At 40.3% G+C, this 24,433-nt stretch overlaps 1 protein-coding gene across 4 annotated transcripts in view; it reads right to left on the reverse strand.

The window, feature by feature from the left end:
* LOC120815960 (cell adhesion molecule 2) overlaps nt 1–1,990 on the reverse strand; it is a 105,403-nt gene extending 103,413 nt beyond the window's left edge. For 2 of the 4 annotated variants that reach the window (XM_040171121.2, XM_040171129.2), the window contains exon 1: nt 1,625–1,898. In XM_040171121.2, coding sequence (XP_040027055.2) covers nt 1,625–1,685 — 61 coding nt within the window. In that variant the 5' untranslated portion in view covers nt 1,686–1,898. Of the gene's footprint in view, nt 1–1,624 lie in introns of all 4 variants that reach the window. The other 2 variants (XM_040171113.2, XM_040171096.2) reach the window with 2 other exon arrangements.
* Between the last annotated feature and the right edge of the window lie 22,443 nt (nt 1,991–24,433).

Consider the following 24,433-nt stretch of genomic DNA (forward strand, 5'->3'; position numbering starts at 1 on the left):
TTTTTTCAAAGCAGTCATGTAGCCATAACTGTTCAGCTTCATTTCAGCACACTTTTAATCATCCTACAGAACCTGAAAACGTTCTTAAAATAGGTCAGCGGGGAAATTGACCATTAAGTCCGTCATTTTTTGTTCTTCTGGTGTAATACTGTTAGGAGGGGTAGTGCATGTTCTCTCTATCTGCTGCCAAATAACAACCTTATAATGCAAGACCACATTCTAATTACTATCCTTCAACATCATACATGTTTTATTTGCATTTACATAAAAAACAAACCATTAATGCAACTATTATTTGAGGCCAATTCTCATACCCTGTACAGATAACACAGTGTCATTGAATGCACCACCCAAAGGGTTTCAAAGCAGGTTCCGGGTATCTGCACTTTCATTATACTGACATGGACAGCTTTTTAGCAATAACCCTTGGATGACAGGTCTCTGTCAGTATGATCTCATATCTCCTCCCTAGAGTCTTCTGAATAAGCACTGACCATTTGCAAGTGGCTCCATCATTTCAAGTGTTTGATTGTAAAAAAAAAAAAAAAGAGGTGTTATTTCTGTAAAATATCCTGCTCTGTACATGTCATGGAATTGGAGTCAGTATTTCCTTTTGTTTGCATTGATTTGATCTGGGAGTCCCTGCCATGTATCCCTCTCCGCTGGCTCTATGAATCTGCGCACTGGTCGCCTTCAGGGCGGTGGCTGCGCAAGCATGTCCAAGAGCGGGACGGTGTGTGCGGAGTTGAGGGAGTTGTCAACACTGACGCCTGGCTGCAGAGAGGCATCACGCAACCGTTATACCTGCATCTGATCCCAGTAACCCCACTTTGGATGAGCTACTACGCGGCTTTATGCGGTCAATGCCAATGCGTATAGAAACCGACGGTGTTGGAGAATTGCGTCCGCGCTCTAAAACACGGTGCGCAATGGCCTCGCCGGAGACAAAAGCTTAACTCAAATGCAGCCAACAGCTATACAGGGGACTTCTTGTCCCCTCTGCGAAGTCAGTAATGTCATGAGTGAAGTAAGTGACTGAACGTTAAAAAAGAGAGAGGGGGGGGGGGGGGGGGGTGGGGGTCCACAGATTCCGGAGAGTGTATGACTTCAAAACCACACAGTCAATGACAACGGTCTCACAAACTAAACAAGACGCACGCGCGACCAGCCGCTGTAACCTTGCGTGCATCCATGTCAGCTCCATAAGAGGATGCGAGTGCCAACCAATGCGTTGTATGCCACACTGCCGAAGGAAGTGCAAGTGTTATCTCCGATAGAAGAAAAACAACAACAAGAAAAACAACAACAATAGCGCAACTTGTGCAGCCGCATTGTGCTTTTGGTTGAGCCGCACATGTCAACTTCCAGGCATTCCAGCACTGCCGACTCTGACGCCGGACAACGGCGGCGCCTTTTCCCTCGCTGGCCAAGACCGCTCCACCGAGGCGCAAGTCGTTTTTGTAAAAAATAAAGCAAAGCAACTCTCTTTCTCTACTGTTATAGTTGAACTCACGCGCGCGTGACACATGAGCACACGCGGCTTTAGGGCAACACCACAACGCAGCCGCCGCCGCCGCCTCCCCGCACACCACGCCCCGTCTCCACGGCAACGCGCGGCGCTCACCTTTAAAGACGCTGGCACAGAGGCTGTACAGGGTGAAGATCAGGTGCAGCTTGACAATCATCTTCTCTTGTCCTTCGCGATTCTGTTACGTCGACAGTCCCGTCGCGCTGGTCTCGGTCTCTCTTGGGCAGTCTCTTCTCCTCGGGATGGACTTATCCAGGTAAATGGCGCAGTTTCGGACAGACCGGAGTCACATGGATGAACTCTTGCCTTTTTTTCTTTCCAGAGAAGTCGCGGTGTATTTCTCTTTTTTTCTTGCAGATCCTGGGAGGGAGGGAGGGGGGGAGGGATGTGATGACTGTAGCGGCAGAGATGCTCGTCGGCAAAGTGCAGCTCCTGCCTCCCTTTATTGCCTTTCTCTTTGACTCGCTGCAGAGAGCAAGAGTCCCGCCCACGCTTTTTGACTAATGAAGGCGCCTCACCAATGGAGGAGAACACCTCCAAATAGTTGCGATCCGTGGTAAAACTGTCGAAACAATTACACCGTGGCACACTCGGGTTACTATTTTTACAGCCATTTCGAGAGGGGGGCATCGGTAATCCTCTGTTAAGTTTCGGGAGGGTGATTTGGAAAATGTCACTGCACGCCTCTGCAGGAGTGTGGTGTCAGTCTAGGCCAATCCTAAAAAAAAAACAACTATAAAATATATGTTCCAACCACACGTCCTCTCTGATGTAAAAGGCAACAATAATGATGCTCTCTCTCCTCCGTGTTTGACTTAACCGTGAGAGTGCAGAAAATCCATGCCAGTGATTTAATGTATTAAAATATGCCCTTAGCTAGCAGAGTTAATTTAACACTTTTAGACAGTTTTGAACAGCCGCCCCCAGAACCATTACAGCTTTATTAGCAGACGCACAAGCCTGCAGTCGACATTAGACACTGCACATTTGACACTCGTTATCGCTCTGTAAATTCTAGAATTCAAAATGATCTCTTGGAAATACGAAGTTTTAAGAAAAAAGACAGCACGCAATGGCCAAAGACAGACCTGCCAATGTTGTGTGAATGCACGGTAATTCCCTCAGAGGACGTGACCTGGCATCCGCACGCGTGCCAGGAATCAGTGCACAGGGGTATAGGGGAGGTTAACGGGCTCCTGGACATCCCTCTTCCTTCAAAGGCTCCTATGATCAGTGCACGTGAGTGTGACCATCCCTAAAGACAGAGGTGGGAGGAGAGCAGCTGCTCCAGCCAGGGATGGTTTTCTGAGCTCAGCGCAAGGATTTTACACATGGTTTAACATGCTGCCGGTCGAATTTGCTTCAATTTTGCACAGTGGCCTTCCACACCACTCCCACTTTAAATCAAATTGCTGAAATGGCTGTATCACCTGAGAAAAATGTGCAAAAAAATATATTCCTGCTTTTAAATCCTCAGCTTTTTTGACAGCAGAAATATATGTAAATGGATTGTGACACTCATTATCTAAACAAGCAATCCCTTGGATGACTCATTTCCATTCCCAACCCAGACATTGATGTGTTTTTTCACACATTCTAATCCATCACAGCGTCTCGGGCCGATTGGGGGCCTTTTACAAAGACGTGCGCTCTTTTACTTTTGCATGCTGATGTTGCGTTTTGGCCTTTTAACTTTGAACCATGCACATCGCTAATCCCTGCGGAACCATCGTTGCCTTTCAACAGTAAACCTTGAAGGACTCAACACTCTTGTGTGACATACATTCTCAATACATAATATAATTCTAAGCTACGAAACAAAGTCAATTACCATGAGGAATGAGTGTTCATCAATCAATCCCTAGGGTACTGAAGGTCAATTCCTCATCATTTCATTAGATCTTTGAGTGTAGAATTCTACTCATGCGCCTTTTAAACAGCGAGAATTTATTGACCATGTGGGTTCAGCAGAAAAGGCTTGAGGTGCTGACACAGATCTGTGATGCAGAGAAGCACTTTCTCCTTTGCTTTTAACTCTGGGACATTACACTGCACACTATGCTCTGCATCATTTCGAATATTGTGTGCATTGTGGGTCTTAAAGTCACGGGCGGCCACAGTATACCCTTGAATTCCGTTGATAATACAGAGTTTCCACTAAAGATTAGAATACAAGATTCTAGGAGAGAATACAAAAAAAGGCAAAAAAGAATAGTTTAGGCTCAGCTGAGTCACATTAATATGCATTACCCTGTCACTGATAGCATTTAATCCTCCGGGTTGATTGAAAAACAACTCATCCAGACACACTCGGTGCACAATCCATTTCAGGATGGGCCTGAATGGCAGCAGTCGTGAAGGCTGAATGCTTTATGTAAATGAGAAAGTGCTGCACACAGGATCAGTACATGGGTTGTGTCAATCTTTTTGTCATTTACACAATAAACACATTATCATGTCCAAATAAGATTTAATATTGGAGATTTTACATTACATTTTCAGACAAGATAGACGTTAATAAAACTACGACTTTGAAGTAACAGCCTTGATATTTTGTCTCACTTGCAGACCACATTTTACTTTTTATGAACGGAGATTTAAAGGTGAAACCGCATGAAAGTGCCTTTTCTTTTAGTAACTTGCATTTCCTAAATTATTACATAAAAACTCCACATGTAAAGGTCACCATGACCGGCATTGTACAATATTGTATTCACTCGTATATTAGTTTATATGAGATATATTGGTATCGATATGTATTGACAGTAAAGATAATTGTAAATGATTTAAGATACTTGAGATAATGTACATTTTTTGCCAAAGTTGTTCACCAAAGAGCTTTAACAATTCAGTCTTCAACCGTGAAATGTCTTACCTTCAACCTTCAAACAGAAGTTTAATTCTGAGTTAAGAGATTGATGTTTGTAGTAGGGGACTCCACAGTCCTACTGGGAGACTTTAATGCGCATGTGGGCAACGATGGAGATAAGAGAGGCGTGATTGGGAGGAACGGCCTCCCTGATCTGAACCTGAGCAGTCGTTTGATATTGGACTTCTGTGCCAGTCACGGATTGTCCATAACAAACACCATGTTCAAACTTAAGGACGTTCATAGGTGTACCTGGTACCAGAGCACCCTAGGCCAAAGATCGATGATCAATTTTGTAATCGTATTGTCAGGCCGCATGTTTTGGACACTCGGGTAAAGAGAGGGGCAGAGGTGTGAACTGATCACCATCGGGTGGTGAGCTGGGTCAGAGAATTGGGGGTGAAATGGGAACATCTGGAGGAGGCCCTAGTCCAAAAGATTTTCAACTCACACCTCCGGCGGAGCTTCTCGCACATTCCTGTGGAGGTAGGGGACATCGAACCAGAGTGGTGTATGTTCAAAACTTGACTGCAACTGAGGAGGTTGTCGGGCGGTGGAAGGAACACTTTGAGGAACTCCTGAATCCAACTACTCTTTGGTAGAGGTGGAGCTGGAGGCTCAACATTGCATGGAAGTCTGGAACAGTGCCACAAGAGGCACAGACCGGGATGGTGGTACTTTTCTTCAAAAAGGGGGACCACAGAGTGTGTGCCAATTATAGAGGTATCGCCCTACTCAGCCCCAGTGGTAAAGTCTACTCCAAGGTGCTGGAAAGGAGGCTTCGGCCGATGGTCGAACCAAGGATTGAAGAGGAACAATGTGGGGGTTTTTTGGAACGACGGACCAGCTCTTTACTCTTGCAAGGACCATGAGGGGGGCCTGGGAGTATGCTCATCCAGTCTACATGTGTTTTGTGGACCTGGAGGAGGCGTATGACCCGGTCCCCCGAGAGATATTTTCTGTTGGAACAAGAGCCAGTTGAGATGGTTTGGGCATCTGGTGAGGATGCCCCCATGGCGCCTCACTAGAGAGGTATTTCAGGCACAGCCAGCTGGGAAGAGGCCGCGGGGAGGACCCAGGACTAGGGGGAGAGACTATATCGCTACACTGGCCTGGGAACGCTGTTGTTCGTCTAAATGAAAAAGTGCAAACCAAAGTAAAGGGTTTGTCCAAGTTACTCATCAGCTGACTCGCTGGGCGAGCAGAGCTTGTTCTACCGAGGCGAACGATTACGTTACACATTCCCATGCCAAATTTGGCTTTAATTAGAGAGCACAAAACGAAGGGTAGAACCAATAGTGCATGAAAAGTCCTATATTTTTTTGATTTCACAATCAATGCACTTGATGAGTTTAACCCGATACTTTAAATCCACCTGGTTTGAACAAGATGTACAGTATACAACTCTGCATTTATAAATCACGTTGCACATATTTGAAAATGCTTCTAATATGCATGCCGGCTGTTGGGATTCAGAGATATCAGGAACTTAGTTTCACACTAATGAGCTCCCAAAACACCCTTAATTAATGAATTCATTCAATTTAATTAAAAATCACTCACAAAAGCAAGGCAGTTTGATGCCTACCTTGCGGGAGTCTAACAGCTATGTTTTACACATTAGGAATACTCAATACTTAACGCTAATGTTACTGAGATGAGACTTTTAATCCAGTCCTTTATCAAATATATCATCGAGAGATTTAGGTTTTAAAGGTTTCCTGGTAAACTCAGCTGCAGTGTGTAATATCTTTTATTTTGTTATTAGTATTTTATTAATTAAAGTGATAAGACAAAGTCATACTCTACCGCATTATTACATAAAACTAGAACGGTTAAATGTCTAACATTCTACCAGACAATATACAGTACAGTTACTGTACCATGCATGGATGGTTTGTCCCATTAATGTGTCACTTTCTTTACATTCTTTTTTCTTGAAGTAAAAGAGGTTACAAATAGCAACATGCTAAGGAAAATGGGTCTTAATCAGCATCACATTTAGACAAACACCAATATGTCCGTCCACAAATACATTTTGTTATTCTGCATCCTGCTTCTGTGTAATGATGTGTTGCAAGACAAAGATGAAGACGAGTATTTAGAGTTAATGCCATTTTTCTAGAATTATGCAAATGTGTCTCTATTTTTTAATGGAACTACTGCAGTTCATGGATGCATGGTGACTTTCCAGACTGCGGTACAACCAGCTCTCCATATGAGCCTTTTATGATCCAGTGTGTCTCCTACATCAAGTTGTATGATGTCAGTGCTCCACTGGGAAATAACCCCTGCTCTCAGCTTTGTACTGGCTAAACTTTAACAACATGTTGTATTGAGAGAGTATGTTCCCCATCCCTTTAAGAACACAATTCCATCTATTCACAGCCTTATCGACAGGACATTGGGACCCGCTACAATTGGTAATGGATTTTCTGTACCAAAGAACATGTAAGTCAGCTCTCTGTGGATTTCATTACATGCGGCAGCAGTATTAATCCTTCATGTTGTCTGCAGGTGTATACATCACACTTAATCTCAGCATCAAATGTACACAAATTATACTTACAGCGTGCCACGTCACAATTATTATGCACGCTGGTATGGAGAATAAAAGTGCTACCATATGCTCGTTTAATCTGATCAGTGATCTTAACTAAAGAACATACTCTTTATGTCTGCCATATGCTGCCAACAAGCTGATACGTTAGTGAGCTGGATGAGTGACAATAAAATCAAAAGTAATTCAGCTTTGTGAGGCAATGTCACAGAGAGTAATGAAGGGAAACCAAAGGCCCTTTAGTAACATTAGACAGTCATTACACAAAGAGCGTTCAGATTGGGTTTGCTGGAGGTTAATTCTTTATAATGCTGTAAATCCCACTGATTTATCTTGTTGACCTACTCCTTAATGTAAAAAACATGAATTAAAAGTCACACTAGATAGTGTGGCTAAACTTGTGGCAACTAAAAGTATTTCCCTATCACAATGACAGTGTTGTTGGAGGGTACAGATGACAGTGAACCTCACTGAATGGAATTGAAAACTAAATGTTATCAAAGGATAATTGAACGAAAGACCATTAATGTGTGCAATTTGGTTAAATCGATAGTTCAGACATCCAGCAGTTTGTCGGAATTTTTCGTCTCTCTTCACTTTTCCAGTCAGAAACTAAAACCAATAGTTAATTCATTACCATAATCATGATCCTATGATTAAATTGAGCAAGTAAACTAAGAGCTTTTACCTATAGCTTCATCTGAGGGGATTGTATGTAACACTGTACAAATAAATTACACACTTAATTAAAAGACAAATTAATAGTAATTAAATGTGCAGTGTAAAACATCTACCAAATGAGTCCTCAACTAAAGCCAAACATGATCACTCTGCGGAGTAACACTTGTTCTGGGTTTTACTCTGATACTCTTATCTGGGTAGCTAAGTAAATTGAAACGCATCCCAGGAAAACAATGTTCTCAATTACAACAGGTACAGTACAATATGCAGCTCAAGATTATTGAGAATAGAACAACCTACAAGGCAAAACTGCAAACACAATTATAATATGTAATGAAAGTTGAGATTTTTCTTGGAGCAAACTATTGTGTAAATAGCTGTACATTAATCCCTAGAACCCCTATTATCTAATGTTGCCTTCAGTTTTCAAGTGATCTGACATGTATTACAACTCCTGCTGGGAGAGTTTGTGCTGGAGTAAAATATTTCAGCACAATTTCATGTGGAAGTGCTTACAAGGATATCCAGCACAGCACCACAGTGTACTGTTGTATTATTTGTACTAGTTGCATCACATTACTGAGCAGAACCTCGGTATGGGTCATTAATTGCAAACAGAATGTACATACACCGTAAGAGAACAGATCCCGGTTTTCTAGAGAAACTACAAGGGGAAACCGAGTCACCGTTGGGCCAAAAGAGGAGCACTGTAATTACTGTATTGCACAGTTCCAGTTGTGTGGAGCTGGATCAACGCTGGCCTTTTGTCTTAACTTTGCAAACCAGACCTCTGTTCAAGGGCCCACTCCTCCCCTGTGGGACTACGGTGGCACATTCAAGCAGACGCTGCCCTCCCCACCTCTCTACCCTCGCTGATTCAAACAAAACCAAGTGCCCTGGGTATGCAGAGGGAAATGCTTTATATTAGGGCCCACGTTCACCATAGCCCACAGCAGCTGGTGTTCTCACAGACCACTGCATGGACAATGGGCCGATTTCAGAGATTTAGCAACCCTGACTGTGCTTATTGGGGCCAGAATCACTTTGATATGGACTTGCACAAGATTAACAGCCAGAGTCCCTTGTCTCGATTTTGTTACGTGTTGCCGCAGTGATTGTCATTATGCTTTTACAGCTATTTAATGTTGTATTTGAACAGAAGATTCAAGCTCGGATAATAAAATAGTTATCCCATTGGGAAGAAAATGGCATAGTTTCCCTACGCATTAAATACCGATCCCGGTCACGTCAACACAGAAGAGCATTTATCTTATTAATAACAAACTGGTCGGTACTCGACTCTATTGGTGCTGACCAAGTCAGTGCATCACTTAAAACTCCAAGGTCATTGCATCACATACATCGAAAAGTGAGAAGGGACAGTATTTAGTAGCTCTAACGTGAGCCTGAATGAAACTCATATTATAGCATGTGCTATGCTACATCAAAATATGTGAAACCTGAAAAAGAGAACAATTAAAAAACAACACATCTGGTGTCTATCAGCTTCAATGAGAAAAGATGAGTTACAATTTTGAGAAGCATTGCACCACCTCTTTAGTAGTCTGACACGGCAAGCACTACCAAAAGTTTTGACACTTGGGGAGCTGTGTTATACACAGAATTATGATGCCAGTGTCTCATAGCTCATCAGTACTCTCAGCACCTCCTTTGCTTATCTTCGCATAACTACACATCCTGGTCATGTTTCCTTTCTCCTCCTGACCATCTGTTCCCTGCTGCCAATCTTCTGAGTGTGCCAGTTTCTGCCTCTACATCCTCTCCCTACTGAGCCAATCTGAGTATTGATATCATATTCTCCCTCTTTCCTCTTCTCTCTGTTTCTGTCATCTCTCTTTCTCTCTCTCTCTCACACACACACACACACACACACGCTGAAGTCCTTATAAGTATGGCAGAATTGCATGAGCAGTTTGTGATCTTGAAGACTGTAGAAATTGGCATCAGGCTGTATGTTGAAAATATGGCAACTAATATTCTTCAGCATATATGAGGATTAATATTTGTTATAAAACTGTAGTTTTATTACATATTATTTAAAGTAATAACGTCGATCAATTAATAATCAATTTCTTTAATGAGCGTAGTAGTAAAAAATGTTTAAATTTTGTTAACTTTTAAAAAAAATTGTATGTATAGTACAAGCAGGTAACTTAAATTTCACAGGATGTACCAATTCTATCATATCTAATTGTGATTCAGAGTCCCATAGTGAAAGAATGACCACAAATCGGATGTCAAAGGGTGCAAAAATTAGAAATGAAATGATACAATGCATGTTTAAATGTACGATCATATGCATGTTCAAACGCAATAGTTCTGACTCATAATAACTCATAGTTCTGCTCCCAAGTATTGATGTAAGAGTGACTCCAGCAGCAGAGAAAGGCAAGGAAAGAATGTTTCTTTATGATTTCATAAAGCCATTATTATCAGCTGATTCTACACTAGGCCTATACTCATGAACCTGACGTTACGATACCTAACTAACATTCTTATATGGCTCAACTCAACACCATGACAATTTCTGACAAAATATTCCTCTTGTTTGTGCCATTAATTTAAAACCCAACCTTATTGTCTCCCAAAGCACATTACTGTACCTGTTTCTCTAAAGGCCTCTACACTCCACACACCTCTACGTATCCACTCTTGTGTATTAATAAGAACTCCACTGCTTGCCTCAGGCATTTAAAAGGAATGACTAACACACTCTTTGCAAACCACTGAAAGACTGCTGTAAAATATCTCTGCCCAAACAGAGTGATGCAGAAATACTCTATGGTCAACACATTCTACAGTTTGCAAATGATCATTATATTGAGATTATTATCGTGTTTGGACAGGCTTTGCTGTTTTATTCATATAAGCATCAGACATATTGTTATATAAGTTATATATAAGTTACTACTAAGTCAAATTTTAAAGAACATCTTTTTCATGAGTTTTGTTTTGGGAAAAAAAGTGGGATTCAATCAGTGCAATTTGCATTACTAATATATAATTCATACATGGATGAAAATTTCATCAAGGAAACATGATGACTGAGGTACACGCAATTACAAGCTTTGCTCACTTCAAAGTAAAGTAAACTGATATGAATAAGTTAAACCTACGGAAATATGCATTCAGGCTAAGTTGTATAATGATGTTTTTGGTCAAGCAAGTTTAACCACTGACAAATTAATACAGAATAAAAGAACATGTTGATGGTCAGACTTTTACACTTATCCAGAATTTAAAAGGGCACTTATGCTGGTTCATCTCCTGAAAAGCTTTGTCAGACCACTTCCAGGTCATCAGACCGTGCACCCTAACTAGGGCACGGTTTGCCGACCGGACAGGTGTCACGGCTGATGGATTTGAACATCTCCTCTGAAGTGAGTATTTCAATGTGCTTTTTGGTTAAAAAAAAGGCCCTGCAAGACTCCGAGGACAAGGAGTTCTGTTGTGTTGTTCTGTCGAGCAAAATCCTCAGTGACAATTATCAAGTTTAAGAAATTATGAAATCCATCTTGTTTATGTCCAATGTTAAATAACATATTGGTACCAAATATAGTACATCTATACTCAGATGAGTTGTATTGTTCTTGTGCTGTACTGCAATATCGCACATCTGCACATACACACTTTGGTCCAATCAACACATTTTCCTCTCAACATTTCTGTTGGTGTTCCATTAACAAATTCACTTTCACCCTCACAAAGACATCTGTTGTAGAGGTGAATTAGCCTTTTTAGCTAATGGCTAATTCACCTCTAGAGTGCATTGGGAGGGTGCACTACCTGCTGTTTCTCAAACTGAGCTGCTAATTTTAGATGACTTCCTAGTTGATGTACATGTAAAGCAAGTTGATCTGAAAAACAAAAGCCCAGTTAACATAAAGCCGTATTTCAGTGCTACACTCAGACATTGGAACGACTTTTAAATGTCACGTATTGTCGATCACAACGTTTTTTTACAATTTGTGATTTTCACAGTTAAAATGTTTCACATTAAAGCACCGGAAAACAAAACTAGCCTTGCAGATAATAATAATTTCCCCTGGGTAGGTTATTATTGCTCACTAACACTACAAAAATCTTGATTAGTTCTCCTGTGATTTGTGTGGCGCTCTCTGATACATCTCATATACTTGATAAATATTTCAAAACCCTTCCCATAAAACGTTTGATTTCAGCAGTTTCATATTCCATCATCCTTCTTGCCGGTAGATTTTGATTGATTCTTCCAAATGAAATGTCAACATGTCATGGATCAAACCAATTTCCCGATGTTTCTATTGTTGTCTCGAGAATAGGCAGGGAATATAACCTGACAAAAGGAATGTGTTTCTGTGCAGGGGTGAGGCAATACATCAAAATGCAGCGATTCTTTGCCAGACAGAAAGCAAACACTGATGCTGCTTAACCCTCCTGTTGTCCTCGGGTCAAAATGACCCGCCACTGTGTTAAAAACCCCCAAAAATACCCCTAAACAATATTATTTTTACTTGAAATTTTATGACTTTTCCTAGATTGGCCCCAACAGTAGAAAAAGTGAAATGTTGCTTTTATTCACATTTCCATGTAAGCTGTACAAAAAAAGGTACAAAGATGGTCTTCGGGTCAAAATGACCCATGAGGCAAATAGAGTTGAAATCAAGGTCACACAGTTATTTACACACCACAGAATGTTACACTGTTTCAGTTGTGTCTCAGATCAATCAGTAGCAGAAGTAACCAAGACAAATCAGGTGGTCCTCTCACAGACTGCTGTCCAAAGGTCGTTGTCCTCTCCGGCAGTATATGCCCAGCAAGCCAGCAAAATATGGGATCAAGTCATAGGTGGCTTGCGATGCCAAATCAAGCTATGCTTGGAAAATGCAAGTCTATACCGGGAAGCCGACCAGTGGATGCCCAGAGAAGAACCAGTGGATGCGAGTTGTGCTTGATGTGACAGAGGGACTGAGGGGTCGCAATGTGACATGTGACAGTTTCTTCATCTCGTGTAAACTTGAAGTCCTGAAGAGGAAGATCACCGTGGTTGGTGCAGTTCGAAAGAACAACCCTGAGCTCCCACCTGCACTGCTTGCGTCAAAGAGAAGAGAGGTCTTCTCATCAAAGTTTGCCTTCACTCCCACCACCGCTTTAGTTTCTTACCTCCCAAAGAAAAACAAGAATGTAGTTCTTCTGAGAACACTGCACACAGACGGTGACATTAGCGATCGTGACGACAGGAAGCCAGTCATCATCTTGAACTACAACCGCAACAAAGGGTGTCCAGGACAACCTGGATAAGGTGATTGGAACATACAGCTGCAGAAGGATGACTGCCCGGTGGCCCCTGGCCATCGTCCACAACATCATTGATGTTTCCTCCCACAATTCCTTTGTGATTTGGAGAGAGATCAACCCGACCTGGATGTCTCGTAAGCAGAGCAAGAGAAGGGTGTTCCTGGAGCAGGTAGGAAAGGCTCTTGTAACTCCACTCATTGAAAGAAGGAAGCATGTCCCCCGCACAGAAGTCTCAGCAGAAGTTGTGAAAGCTATTCAGAGTGCAGGAGCTCCTGATCAACCTGAGGATCCAGCTACCACAGCCACTTCCCCAGCTAGGGCAAGTAAGAGGAAGAGATGTCAGTTCTGCCCTCAAAAGAAGGACTGTAAAACACATACTGTGTGCTGCAGGTGCAATAAATATATATCTGCAAAGGCGGTACACTTGCATACTGCCCTACATGTGCTAATAGGTTGAATTGGTTATGTTATTTTTTATATTTTTGTAGTGTGCATTGTCCTAAATTGTTCAAGAGAAAAACAAGAAAGAAACTGAGTCATTGGGATGAATAAAGATTTTTCTTTTCTTAAGCTATACAAATAAAGTGAAGAGGGAAAACTGAGGTAGTCACACATTTTGTGATGAATGACAAGTTGTTTCTTCAAGCAAGATGAAATTTGGTGTTTAAAATTTAATTAAGCTGCTTATATGGGGGGTTTAGTGAAGACGGGTCATTTTGACCCGGAGGACACGGGGTGTATACAGGAAATGAGGACAACAGGAGGGTTAAAGCGTGCGCAGCATTCTATTTTGCTAAGGAAGTTGTCAATTATCTCAAAACATTCTGTGCATTCAGGGTTGGATTCATTGTCTCAACTCTTATGAGGCAGCAATATGTTCTTTTCTGTGAGGTACATAGCAATGAACCATTTCCAACTGTGCTTAAGTAGTTTCCAATTTAGCCTTAGGAAATTAAATAAATGCACCCCATATTGTTTTGAATGCATCTTATTTGAAACGATGAATACTTCAGGTGCTGTAAACTATAATAAATCTAATAGTCTCATGCAGCTCTGAGGTGGAGAGGGGGAGCTGGTTACAGCAGCTAAATCTGCTGTGCGTACCCCAATCAATTAGATCTGTGAAATCCATTTCTCTTTGCATGTTTGCTCTTGTTTGCAATAATTACAACCTCCACCCCAAACAGGCACGATAAACACCCCCTGATTTAGAAGTGTTTGTTCAGATCGCAGGGACCTGCTGCTTGTCTTGCTGTTTATAAACCGTGGAACTCTACAGGGATTACACAGGCCCATCACCATCTGTGGCATTACCCCAAAACAACTCTGTACAGAGAGGAGCCCCATCAGGGCGGCGAGAGGAGGATGCAAAGTCAGACTGACATAGATTGGGCTGCTGTCACCTCATCTGCACAACACTGCCATAGCCATTAGTTGGTTAATCGGTTAGCAGGGCTATATCCCTTCACTATATATGTGGATTTTTATCACTTCAAGTCTAAACATTGATTGAATTTTGATCTATTTACAATGTTTTCTTCACAAAGAAGGGATGTGATCCATTGTTGAGAAGCAAGACATTTAATTGTAAGCAAGGATAGACAACATTTTAAATGTTTGAGAACCGTCTTGTCTAGTTTATCAAAAACCTATTTTCTGTTGGAACAACTGTGAGTGAAAAAACAAAGCGCGAGGAAGAACAACAAAACTTCAAGATACTTCCTGCATCACAATGCTCTTTATCAGACCGAGATTGTGTTGTGGCAATTTGATTTTTAAGAGAACAAAATAACTTTTAACGATTGACGGAGGTCACAAATCAGACTACTAATGATTGACAAACACTGTCAACACATGTGACAGAGATAATGTTAGTGGCATCTGAAAAACACTGACAATAATAGAACATTTTCCAACAACAGTGCTCGACTCAGGTTATCAATATCAACTTATAGCGTCATTGTCAGCCTGCCGATATGTGTGGATGTTTTCATCCTTTTGCTCACAACCTGCATATTGATGGGATGGAAATGTATCATTAAAGGCACTAATCAATATTTGTCTAGACGAGGACTAATATGCTGCGTGCAGCTAGAACCAAACTTCAGCTGCCCTTATAAAAAGAAAGAATATGCAAAATGATCACGTTTGAATTCTCATGAGAAGCGAAACTCACCATCTGCATAATTCATTGTTATCCTGAAGTATCCTCAAATATTACCAATAACCATCTTTCTATGTACAAACACAGTCACTGTTTATCCATTATTAGTATTATACTTCTATACGTCTTTTGGTTGTGTTTGTTTTTTGGGATTATTTATATAATTTCTTCTCCCAGTGTTTGCCGAAAATGCATCTTTGATCCGCCGGGATTACTCCTCATGATTCAGCTCAAACGTAAACCATAGATTAATAACACAGGTTAGCGATCCTTATCCGTCAGCATTCAGTAAAATATGTAATGAGCACATCATTTATGCATATTTAGTTGTAGTCATGTTACATTTGAAGAAAACCAATTGACAGTAGATCAGCTCAACGCACAAAGATTCCTTTCAGGAATCATATAGTGCAAAGTTAAGTTATAACATTACCACGATATGTAAAATGTAATCAAAAAGGTTGTTATGGAGAGGAACTTGAATAAATCCAAAATAGCAACACACACATATATGTGTATATATATATATATATATATATATATATATATATATATATATATATATATATGTGGACTAATTATAAATACCTATTAGACTTCCTATTTAGCTCTGAGTAGCTGTTACATCATTAACGACAAGATTCGTTTTAATCCACAAATTGAAAGTGAAAAATACATTTAAAGTAAAGTAAAAGGGTAACATTTAGAATGATGTATGGTTTACACAGACTTTAGACTGGCTGAAATTAATATTGTGACTTAGAAAAAATGATTTTCATCTGGAGTCTTGTTCCTTAATGATCTACAATTGATATCAATGGCAAATTAAAACACAATACGGGAAGTTACATTTGCTCCCTATTTTTTCTTTTGTGGTGACCCTTCAGAGTACAGAATATGCATGGAAAGACCAACAAAAGGTTTTGTTATGCACTGAATTTAACATTTACTTTTACAACTCTATGACACACATGAAATTCCCATTTTCAAATCATCATCTCTAGAGTCATACACTTACTAAGGACTAATTCCAAAAATGGCAGCAATGTCATGTGATATATAATCACTGAGTATATGCCATTTTGAAACACATTTTATGTTTTGTTGTTTTATTCCGTTCTGTATTTGAATGTGAATACAAGGCACGTGTGATGCATGTATGTGGTACCACTTCACTTGCCCCTAAAATGAAGCACCTACGCTCTGACACATGTTTCCTTCCAGCTGTTGCTCTGCCAACATGTTCTAAGAAGTCTTCATGGCTTTCCCCTGTTACCGTTTATGAATACTTGTTTCAAGAACTTATTATGTAATCAAAAAAATAACTCGGCTTTTCGAAGGCTGCAACATGTTTTTATAGAGAACTCATTAATGTTTAGGAGGGAACAATTTAGCTAATTCACTTTCAACAAACCGGAATTCATGACGTGTGCAGATCATCATAACTAACTCTTCGTAACAAAGCAACCAAGCAAATATTAATGGTAGGACGATGACAGAGGTCTTTAAAGTGTGAGTGAAGCTGGTGTGAAATGGAAGGTAATCAAAGTTCCTTCTATGGCAGAACGAAAGAATAGTCTTCATTTTTTTGTCTTGTTGAGAAAAATAGACCTTACATGGCGCGTTTCCATTCCATGGCGGTACCCTTCCGTTGGGGTACCTGGCACAGTTGTTTGGTACTAAAGGGTGGAGCTAGACTCACTGCAGAACGTAGATTGGTTGAAAGAGTGTCGTCATTTGTGTGTGCCGCAAGGGGAAAGACAACACACGTAACACACTTGCAGCATGTAGCCTTTGCTCAAACAAAGATTGTCGTCTCCTTGTGACAAACAGCCACATATCGAGAAGCAAGAACAGGATCGGCTGTATGTCCTCCATTGTTGTTTGCGGTTAGCTTTCAGTTTTCGTGCGATCGAATGACTTCAATCTACTTTCCGTCATATACCACGCCTATCAAGTAAGGGTACTGTTGGCGGTGAAAACAATCGCCAAATCATGGTTAACAGACCCGACCCGTACCGACCCAAACCGTACCGTATCATACCGCTCTGTGGAAACGCGCTAATAGTCAACCCTTCTGCCCCCAACGAGGCTGAGGGCTAAAATCAAGTGGTTCCTCTTGACCACAGCTTTTTAAAGAGGTTATCCTTGTTTTCCTACATTTGGGCCCAATCCCAAAATAGATTTCTATAGTTGACTGTATCATGATACAAGGGAAACGCATTTCCTACAGGGGCTGCCATTTGGTCACGCACCATTCAACCTTTCGGTGGAGGCCTTAGCTGTCAAGTTTTGAACCTCGTCTGGATCCCATAGTTTTCAGAGTGACAGGTACTCTTCCTCATCTGCCAGTTTCTTAAACATATAGTTTGGACCACTCTTGAGGCGCAAAATAAATGCTCCCAATCTCGCATATATCTATATATTTATAGATTTAAATCTTGAATGATATTTTAAAGTGGTATATAGCACTGAGTCAGGGCCTTCTTAAAATTTATAAAATTACATTTTAGCAGTAAATGCTGTGGAATTTTCGATCTTAATCTTTTTCGATCTCTGTAAGGCTTTTGATACTGTAGATCATGCAATTTTAATTGACTGCCTGAAGCACTGCTTGGGTATCAGAAATGCAGCATTGTGCTGGCTCAGCTACTACGGCACATTTCCCAGAGAACCTTTTCTTTCACTGTAGGCAATCATTCTCTTTGCCAGACACACTGTCACTTGCCGAGTCCCGCAGGGTTACGTTTTAAGTCCTATCTCCTTTGGCGTGAATGTTCTCACTTGGCCATAACATCCGTGAACATAATGTCTATTTCAGCTGATATAACTGAGGGTTTCTTATCTTACCTTACTTACCCTTCTTACCATATCTTACCATACATTCTACCAGAACCCCATCAGCATGATTTAAGCTTTGAATTACAGGTACTCAACAAGAATTAGAGTAAAGGAGTGAATGCACAACAAGAAAGTAATCCACCAATAGCCTTCGAATGCAAACATTTCATGAAGCTACATAGCCTACAAGTATCAAGGAGCATCAGTTAGCATCAATTGTTGTTAGCTTCATAGTTTAATAGTAGGCTATCTCAATTCAACAGATACAAAACACATCCTACACACAGAGTGCATGTGAGCAAAAGCAGCACTTACATTGTTGAGGTGAAGCTGTTGACCTAAAGTTCAACTTTGTGGCTGACAGACTTCTGACAACCGCTGAACGCCGGCCGAATCTGCAACAAGAAGCTCCAAAAAGGATCCTGAAGCCTTGTAATCCCAGATGGTGTGACTGTCTACAGGCGAGCGAGTATGTAAAACAGAAAAAGGAGTAGCAGTGCTGGAAGCAGCAATAACGAAGAGTTCAGCAACCACAGTTCAAAATACATCTGAGTCACTTCACAGCGAAACACTGAAAGTTTCAATAGCGCGCAGAGGTGAAAAGTTGGATTAGATATCTATTAAAGCAGAGCAGACTAAGACATGTGCACTAAGATGCTTGGCTGTATTACTACACTACTTGTGGTTGGACAACTCATTTTAGCAATGAAATGTAATGATAAAACTTTCCAGTCCAATCAAGAATTAATCAAAAATAGTTTTGTGTTTTCTGTGTATGCACTTCACTAGTTTCCTCGAGTGCATTAATAATTCTGTAAATATTTTCTAATTAGACAATTATACATAAATTTCTGCTTTTGTGATAACTTCCACTACTTACATTAGAGAACTCTAAAATAATGTTTTACATTTAGAGTTAATGTTACGTGCATTTGGTAAATGATTCCATTTCCATTTGTATGCATTATATCCACAACGCATTAGCTGAATGAAAACTATACAGCCTGCTTTGCTGCGAGAGAGAAAGAGGAGATCCGTTCGCCATTGTTGTAAGTAAATGCATCAGTAACAAAGAAAACATTGTACTTGTGAACAATAAATGAACATTGGTAAAGTGTATATTAAAAATGAAAACGTCAGCAGTCCTCATTCAAAATGACTGATGCATCCAGAAAAAAATGTACAGATATTTAATTTTGATGATTGCCTTTAATGATGCATTCAGGCCATCTTGATAACCAACGTTTCATCAGACTGTGACAAGCGAGATGGAACATGAACATTATATTTATGTACCTACAAGATAAGTACTATATATATAGTAATGGAAGTTCTGTCAAATTACAGGCGTAGTTGAGTTGAGATCTTAGATGCACTCATGCGGCCGTTTAGGCTAATAGAGGACATTATGTGCCTCTTGAGTTAATCACTCAAATGTCAATGTTCACTGGTTGAATAGGTCACATTATTGGACTTTTAAAAGAAACTTAAAAGCAGGACAGCCTGAAAATGTCACTTCATTATCGCATTACACTTAAAACACAAAATGTAAGACTACATTCACAGTAATAATAAGACTAGAAAGCTTTATATTCTCATGCACCTAAACACTCCGAGCTTTCTGTAGTTTGAGTCATCTTTGTAATAAGAAATAGAAAACATTCATTTTTTTCACTAATCTTAGTGTAGCATTTTGTCGTCCGAAAAAATTGCTACTGGCTTAAAAAATAATGCGTTTCTCTTTTTTCTTTTTTACATGCTTGATCTTGAAAGGTGCCGGAAACACAAACTCACACGGTGGAAACGAGTGAATTCAGTACACGCATTTGATGTTTTAATGCGTTCATCTTTGCTTTCATCTTGGCAGCAAAATGGAAACTGGGCACGTATGATCGACTGCATTTTTGTTTTTATTGCTTAAGGTTTGAACGTCTGTAACAACATATGCCTGGATTTGTGAGTATGATCTCATCTCAACCAATAAATAAACAACAAAATATAATCTTGTTCCTTTTTTTCGGTTATTCCCTTTTTTTGTTTTGCCAGTTGCACTAGGATACAGTCGGACTGTGTTCATCAAGACCACGAGGGACATTACACCCTCACGTGAGTAACCCGCAAATCAATGGTGACCACGGCGGGTATTAAATTAGTCATTATTATGTGTGTTATGTTCAATATTGAGACGAGGCCAGTGTAATTATTTTCCGGTAACCTTCTTTGACAATGGTCTCCTTGCTTCTGTTGAGGAAGCCTTGACTTCCCCTCACCGAGGCTCAACGGAAATGCGGCCTCTTCACCCTCTTTCTCCGGCGGCATCCCTTGAGTCCCTGCTGCTCGTTTTAAACCATTTGCCCTGTTAAAGTGTGAGGTCAGGTGCTAACAATCCACTTCTTTTGAAGGGGCTGACTAGTATGGAATTCATAAATGAGTTTTGCCCAAAGCCCCTGAGTGGGGCAATGCAGGCTCCGCTTGCCTCTTTGTGTCCTCAAACTACATCTGAAACCACGATGTCAACCGAAGGAAACTCCTTTAATTCATTTTAAACTCACTCGACATATTGGCAATAGTACAGTGACACGTTCAGAAAGAGGACACATACACCTTTGCACGCTGGAGCGGCACGCCACCTGATACCTCGACTCTTTGAAGGGATCCATGTATACGTGGTCAGCTCAGTTGACTCTCGCCTTGTGTCCTGCATCACACGTACAGAAAATTCACAGCTCCCGCCTTCGCCGATGTCGCTCATCAATGATATCCTTCCCCGTGTCAGTCTGCGGCCCTTTCTGAGGTTGCCAAGCTCCTGCATCCTTGAAATTGAAGGCTGGAGGGAATCTTATCGCCTCTCATTAGCTTCATTCCCATCCTATCTGGTTGCTTTTATTGCCCGGCATTACCCTTCTCACTCGGTAGCATTAATGGAGAAGTGGTGTCTTTCTGTCAGGGGAATTATATGAGACACAATATTTCTATGACATACAACTTGAACCCCAACAGAAAGAGGTTGTCTGTATTGTGCCCGGATCATGTGGATTTTCTTCATGTAGCATTTTGTTCCTTTCTTTATCCCTGATCCCTAAACAAAAAGGAGCATGAGCTGTTACATTTATATAGCTCCATTTAAGAGGGATTTGCCCATATTTTTATTGCAAGTGTTCATGGACTGTAAACCCCAAAACTGTCTCAAGCTAATTGTCTGATGAGGATTTATGGAACATTTAGTTCCACACACTAAAATCAGCAGCAATTTGAGGCTTTTGGTTATGTTGTGTTATGGATGCAGTTCAAGAAACATTGCCCATGCTTTTGTTTAGTTTGATGGATGTTTTTGCTTTGATGCTAATTATTTTTGCCTTTCTTCCCCCAAATCACAAACCAAAGGAACTGATTCTACTCCTGTCTGATGGCACACGTTGGGAGATGGTTGTTGTTTTGAAAAATAGCTCCCCGGAAAAAATGTCTTTCGTCATTCGACTGCTGTGAGGCAGCGTTCTGTCCACACAGTCACTTAAAAATGACTGTTCCCTGACCAACAATACGTCATCTTCATCTTAATCAAGCACGGCAGACAGAATCAGAGTTGCAATGCTCAGAGACTGTGCTTGTTTCAGTCAATTTGGCTCCAAATTTGGATTAAAATGAGACTGAGATGTCCGCTGTTCTTTTATATTGACATTGAATGGAGCGGTCCTCTTTGCCTCGGCTGTGACATCTGGAAATATAATGCGTTTGTTTATCTTTCAGTTTTTCGTGATGTCATAAGCTTTCGTCAAATTTCCTTAGAACTCTTAGATTATGACTGCAGCTTACAGTATATTTCAAATTTCATTTGATGGACATGTTCTTTGGGCTTGGCTCCTCACAGATCTGATAAGAATTCTAATATCCAACAACGGTTTGGCTGTGATTTTTTTCTTATCATAGTTATGGGCACGAGGGACTTCTGTTTTTTACAAATATTGTATCTATAAATTACCCATGTGGACAATACAATCAACCATTTGTATCTATGCAATCACAACACAATGAATATAAAAAAATGATGATTAACGCAATGTGGAAAATGTTGCACAGAATGTCTGGACCCTAACCTTAACCCTAAGACCAATAAATTCTCCACAAAATTAGTTAAGTCACCAATACAGTATCACAAGTATTTCTGAGCTCCTTTTTATTTTCTCTGCTCATTAACCTATTATGCGTCCTCGCATGGCCTTTGGAAGCATTGCACATGGTTTAGCACATGATTTCCACATCAAACTGTCAACTTCTCCCTTGCAAAGATATCGTGAAAATAAGTTTTTCTTTACATTGTCTGTGAATGATGAACATGGCATCTTGATGGAGAGGCTGGTTTCCTTTTTTTAAACTTCAGCCTTTATTTTTCTCTAGGATTCCTGCAGAGTAAATATATCCTCATTCTGTGTCCTGCTCCACGTTAATACGATTGCATGCAGTAAGGACATAGTGGTTATGCTCAAAGCTTTGCTTTGAAGAGATGTTACTACTATTCATGCACCAGATTGTTTTTTTATTCTTTTAAATTGAAAATTTAAATTCTTATAAAACAATGCCTCCTATTAAAACATTTAACTACAGTTTTAGTATTCACTGACTTCCATTCTATCTTCAAACAGCTATATTGTTTAGCTTTAGATGTGTAATGTGGAGATTGAATACTCTGGGAAGTAATTCTCTCTCGCTTTGATGCAACAATATCTTTTGGAGAATAATTACCGGTATTGGAAGACTAATTGTATTTTTTCATTACACACGATATCAATGTAGCATGCTTGTATACCCACATCAATTTAGGAAAATGAGAAGCTTGTATGTGTCAGCTTCAATTAAAGTCACATTGCCAGTCGAAACTAGCATTTCAATTGTGTTTTTCATCTGTCATAGTCTTTCCCACTGAAATAGGATTCAGCGGAGGGACATACAGTTCAGCACCACAGGGAGGGGATGCTCAAAGCTTCGTCATCAACATCATCTGTACTCTGTCTGAATGAATAAATTACTGCCACTCTGGGTTGTAAACATGGTGTCTTGGGAAAAGGAAACACAGAAAAGGGAAGACTTTGTCGCAGTGAAATTTGGGTGAATAGGTTGGGAGTTGTCATGAAAAAAAAAAAAAAAAAAAAAAAAAATTGAAATCTCCTATTTTCAGTTTGAGTCTGTCTCTGCACCAAATAGTTTTGACGCCTGTAACAAAGCATCTACATATAACATATGTATAATGCAATGGTCGGCTCAACCACACTAATCATAAAGCGTCAAGCAGACCTGCAGAAAACCACATTAGGACACATAGAATAGTGATTTTGTCTTAGTCTTATATATCTTTAGTCAAGTTAGTTCTGTTCCTGTAGACGGGCTGAAGAATTTCTGTGTTGACCGAATGGAGCTCTGTTTGCTGACTTGCCCGGCTTTGAAAGGTCACATCAAGATAACATTGCCTAACGTTTATTTTGTGGTTGACAAATGCCCTCATGCATTCCTCCTTCACAGCAGCGTTTGTAATTGTGACATTCATTGCATTTTATTATTCTGTCTACTCCATGGGATTTGTAGGTTACAGTAAGGTTGATGAGCTTTTTATTTACTGCTGCAGTCAGACTATAGTTTAGACTCTGCAGCCACTTAATGCATACAGATGTGCATCATCGGGAAAGTGTTATTTAGCTCCGTATTGATTCATTCAACCAAAATCAACTGTATAAAAAAAAAAAAACATTTGTGGGAAATGTTTTAGCTCACGGCCTTTACAGAGAGATCGCAATCGTAATTTGAAGTGCAAAACATCTCATTGTCGTTCGTTACAGCTGAAAAAAACTGTTTAACTGAATCAGACGGATTAACTAAGTAATATAAAGTGTAGCTGCTGCTTGTTTTACCGTATTGCTCACAGGTAGCCTGAAATCCCTCAAGAGCTTCCTTTTGCTCCTCCAGTTAACACCCTGTAGATAAAATCGAATGTTTGTGTCAACTGTTGTCATCGGGTTTCCTATTGTGTCTTTCCACATACCGTTGAAAATATTTGTTATTTAGCTATGAATTCCAGAGACAAAATTTATTGGCATAACCTTCAGGGATGGACAGTAATACGCTTGTTTCCTCTATTACCAACGGATGGCTCTTTAGAATGGCACTCCTGCTGTCACTTTTAGATGGGAAAGTTTTATTTTGCAACAAGGACATTTTCAGGAGCCTCTCTATTTCTTCAGTCGGCATGCATTTTTATCAGCCTTTTTCCAAGGGGGATTTAATCCAAATTATAGCAAGTTTATCGTTCTCAAGTCTATGAAGTTAGTTCTGCCACTTTGCTGAAGTTGTTTAGGGCAGAACATATTGAGACCGCAGACAACAAAATCAGCATTTCATTTGAGAAAGACATGCAGATAAAAAAGGGAATAATTATTTACAGACACAGAGACCAGTGCTCTCTCTCGCACACACAAGAGTTCAATAGTTCAATAGTCCTACAAG

This window comes from Gasterosteus aculeatus, chromosome 1 (genome assembly GCF_964276395.1).
Source record: "Gasterosteus aculeatus chromosome 1, fGasAcu3.hap1.1, whole genome shotgun sequence".
NCBI classification, from domain to species: domain Eukaryota; kingdom Metazoa; phylum Chordata; class Actinopteri; order Perciformes; family Gasterosteidae; genus Gasterosteus; species Gasterosteus aculeatus.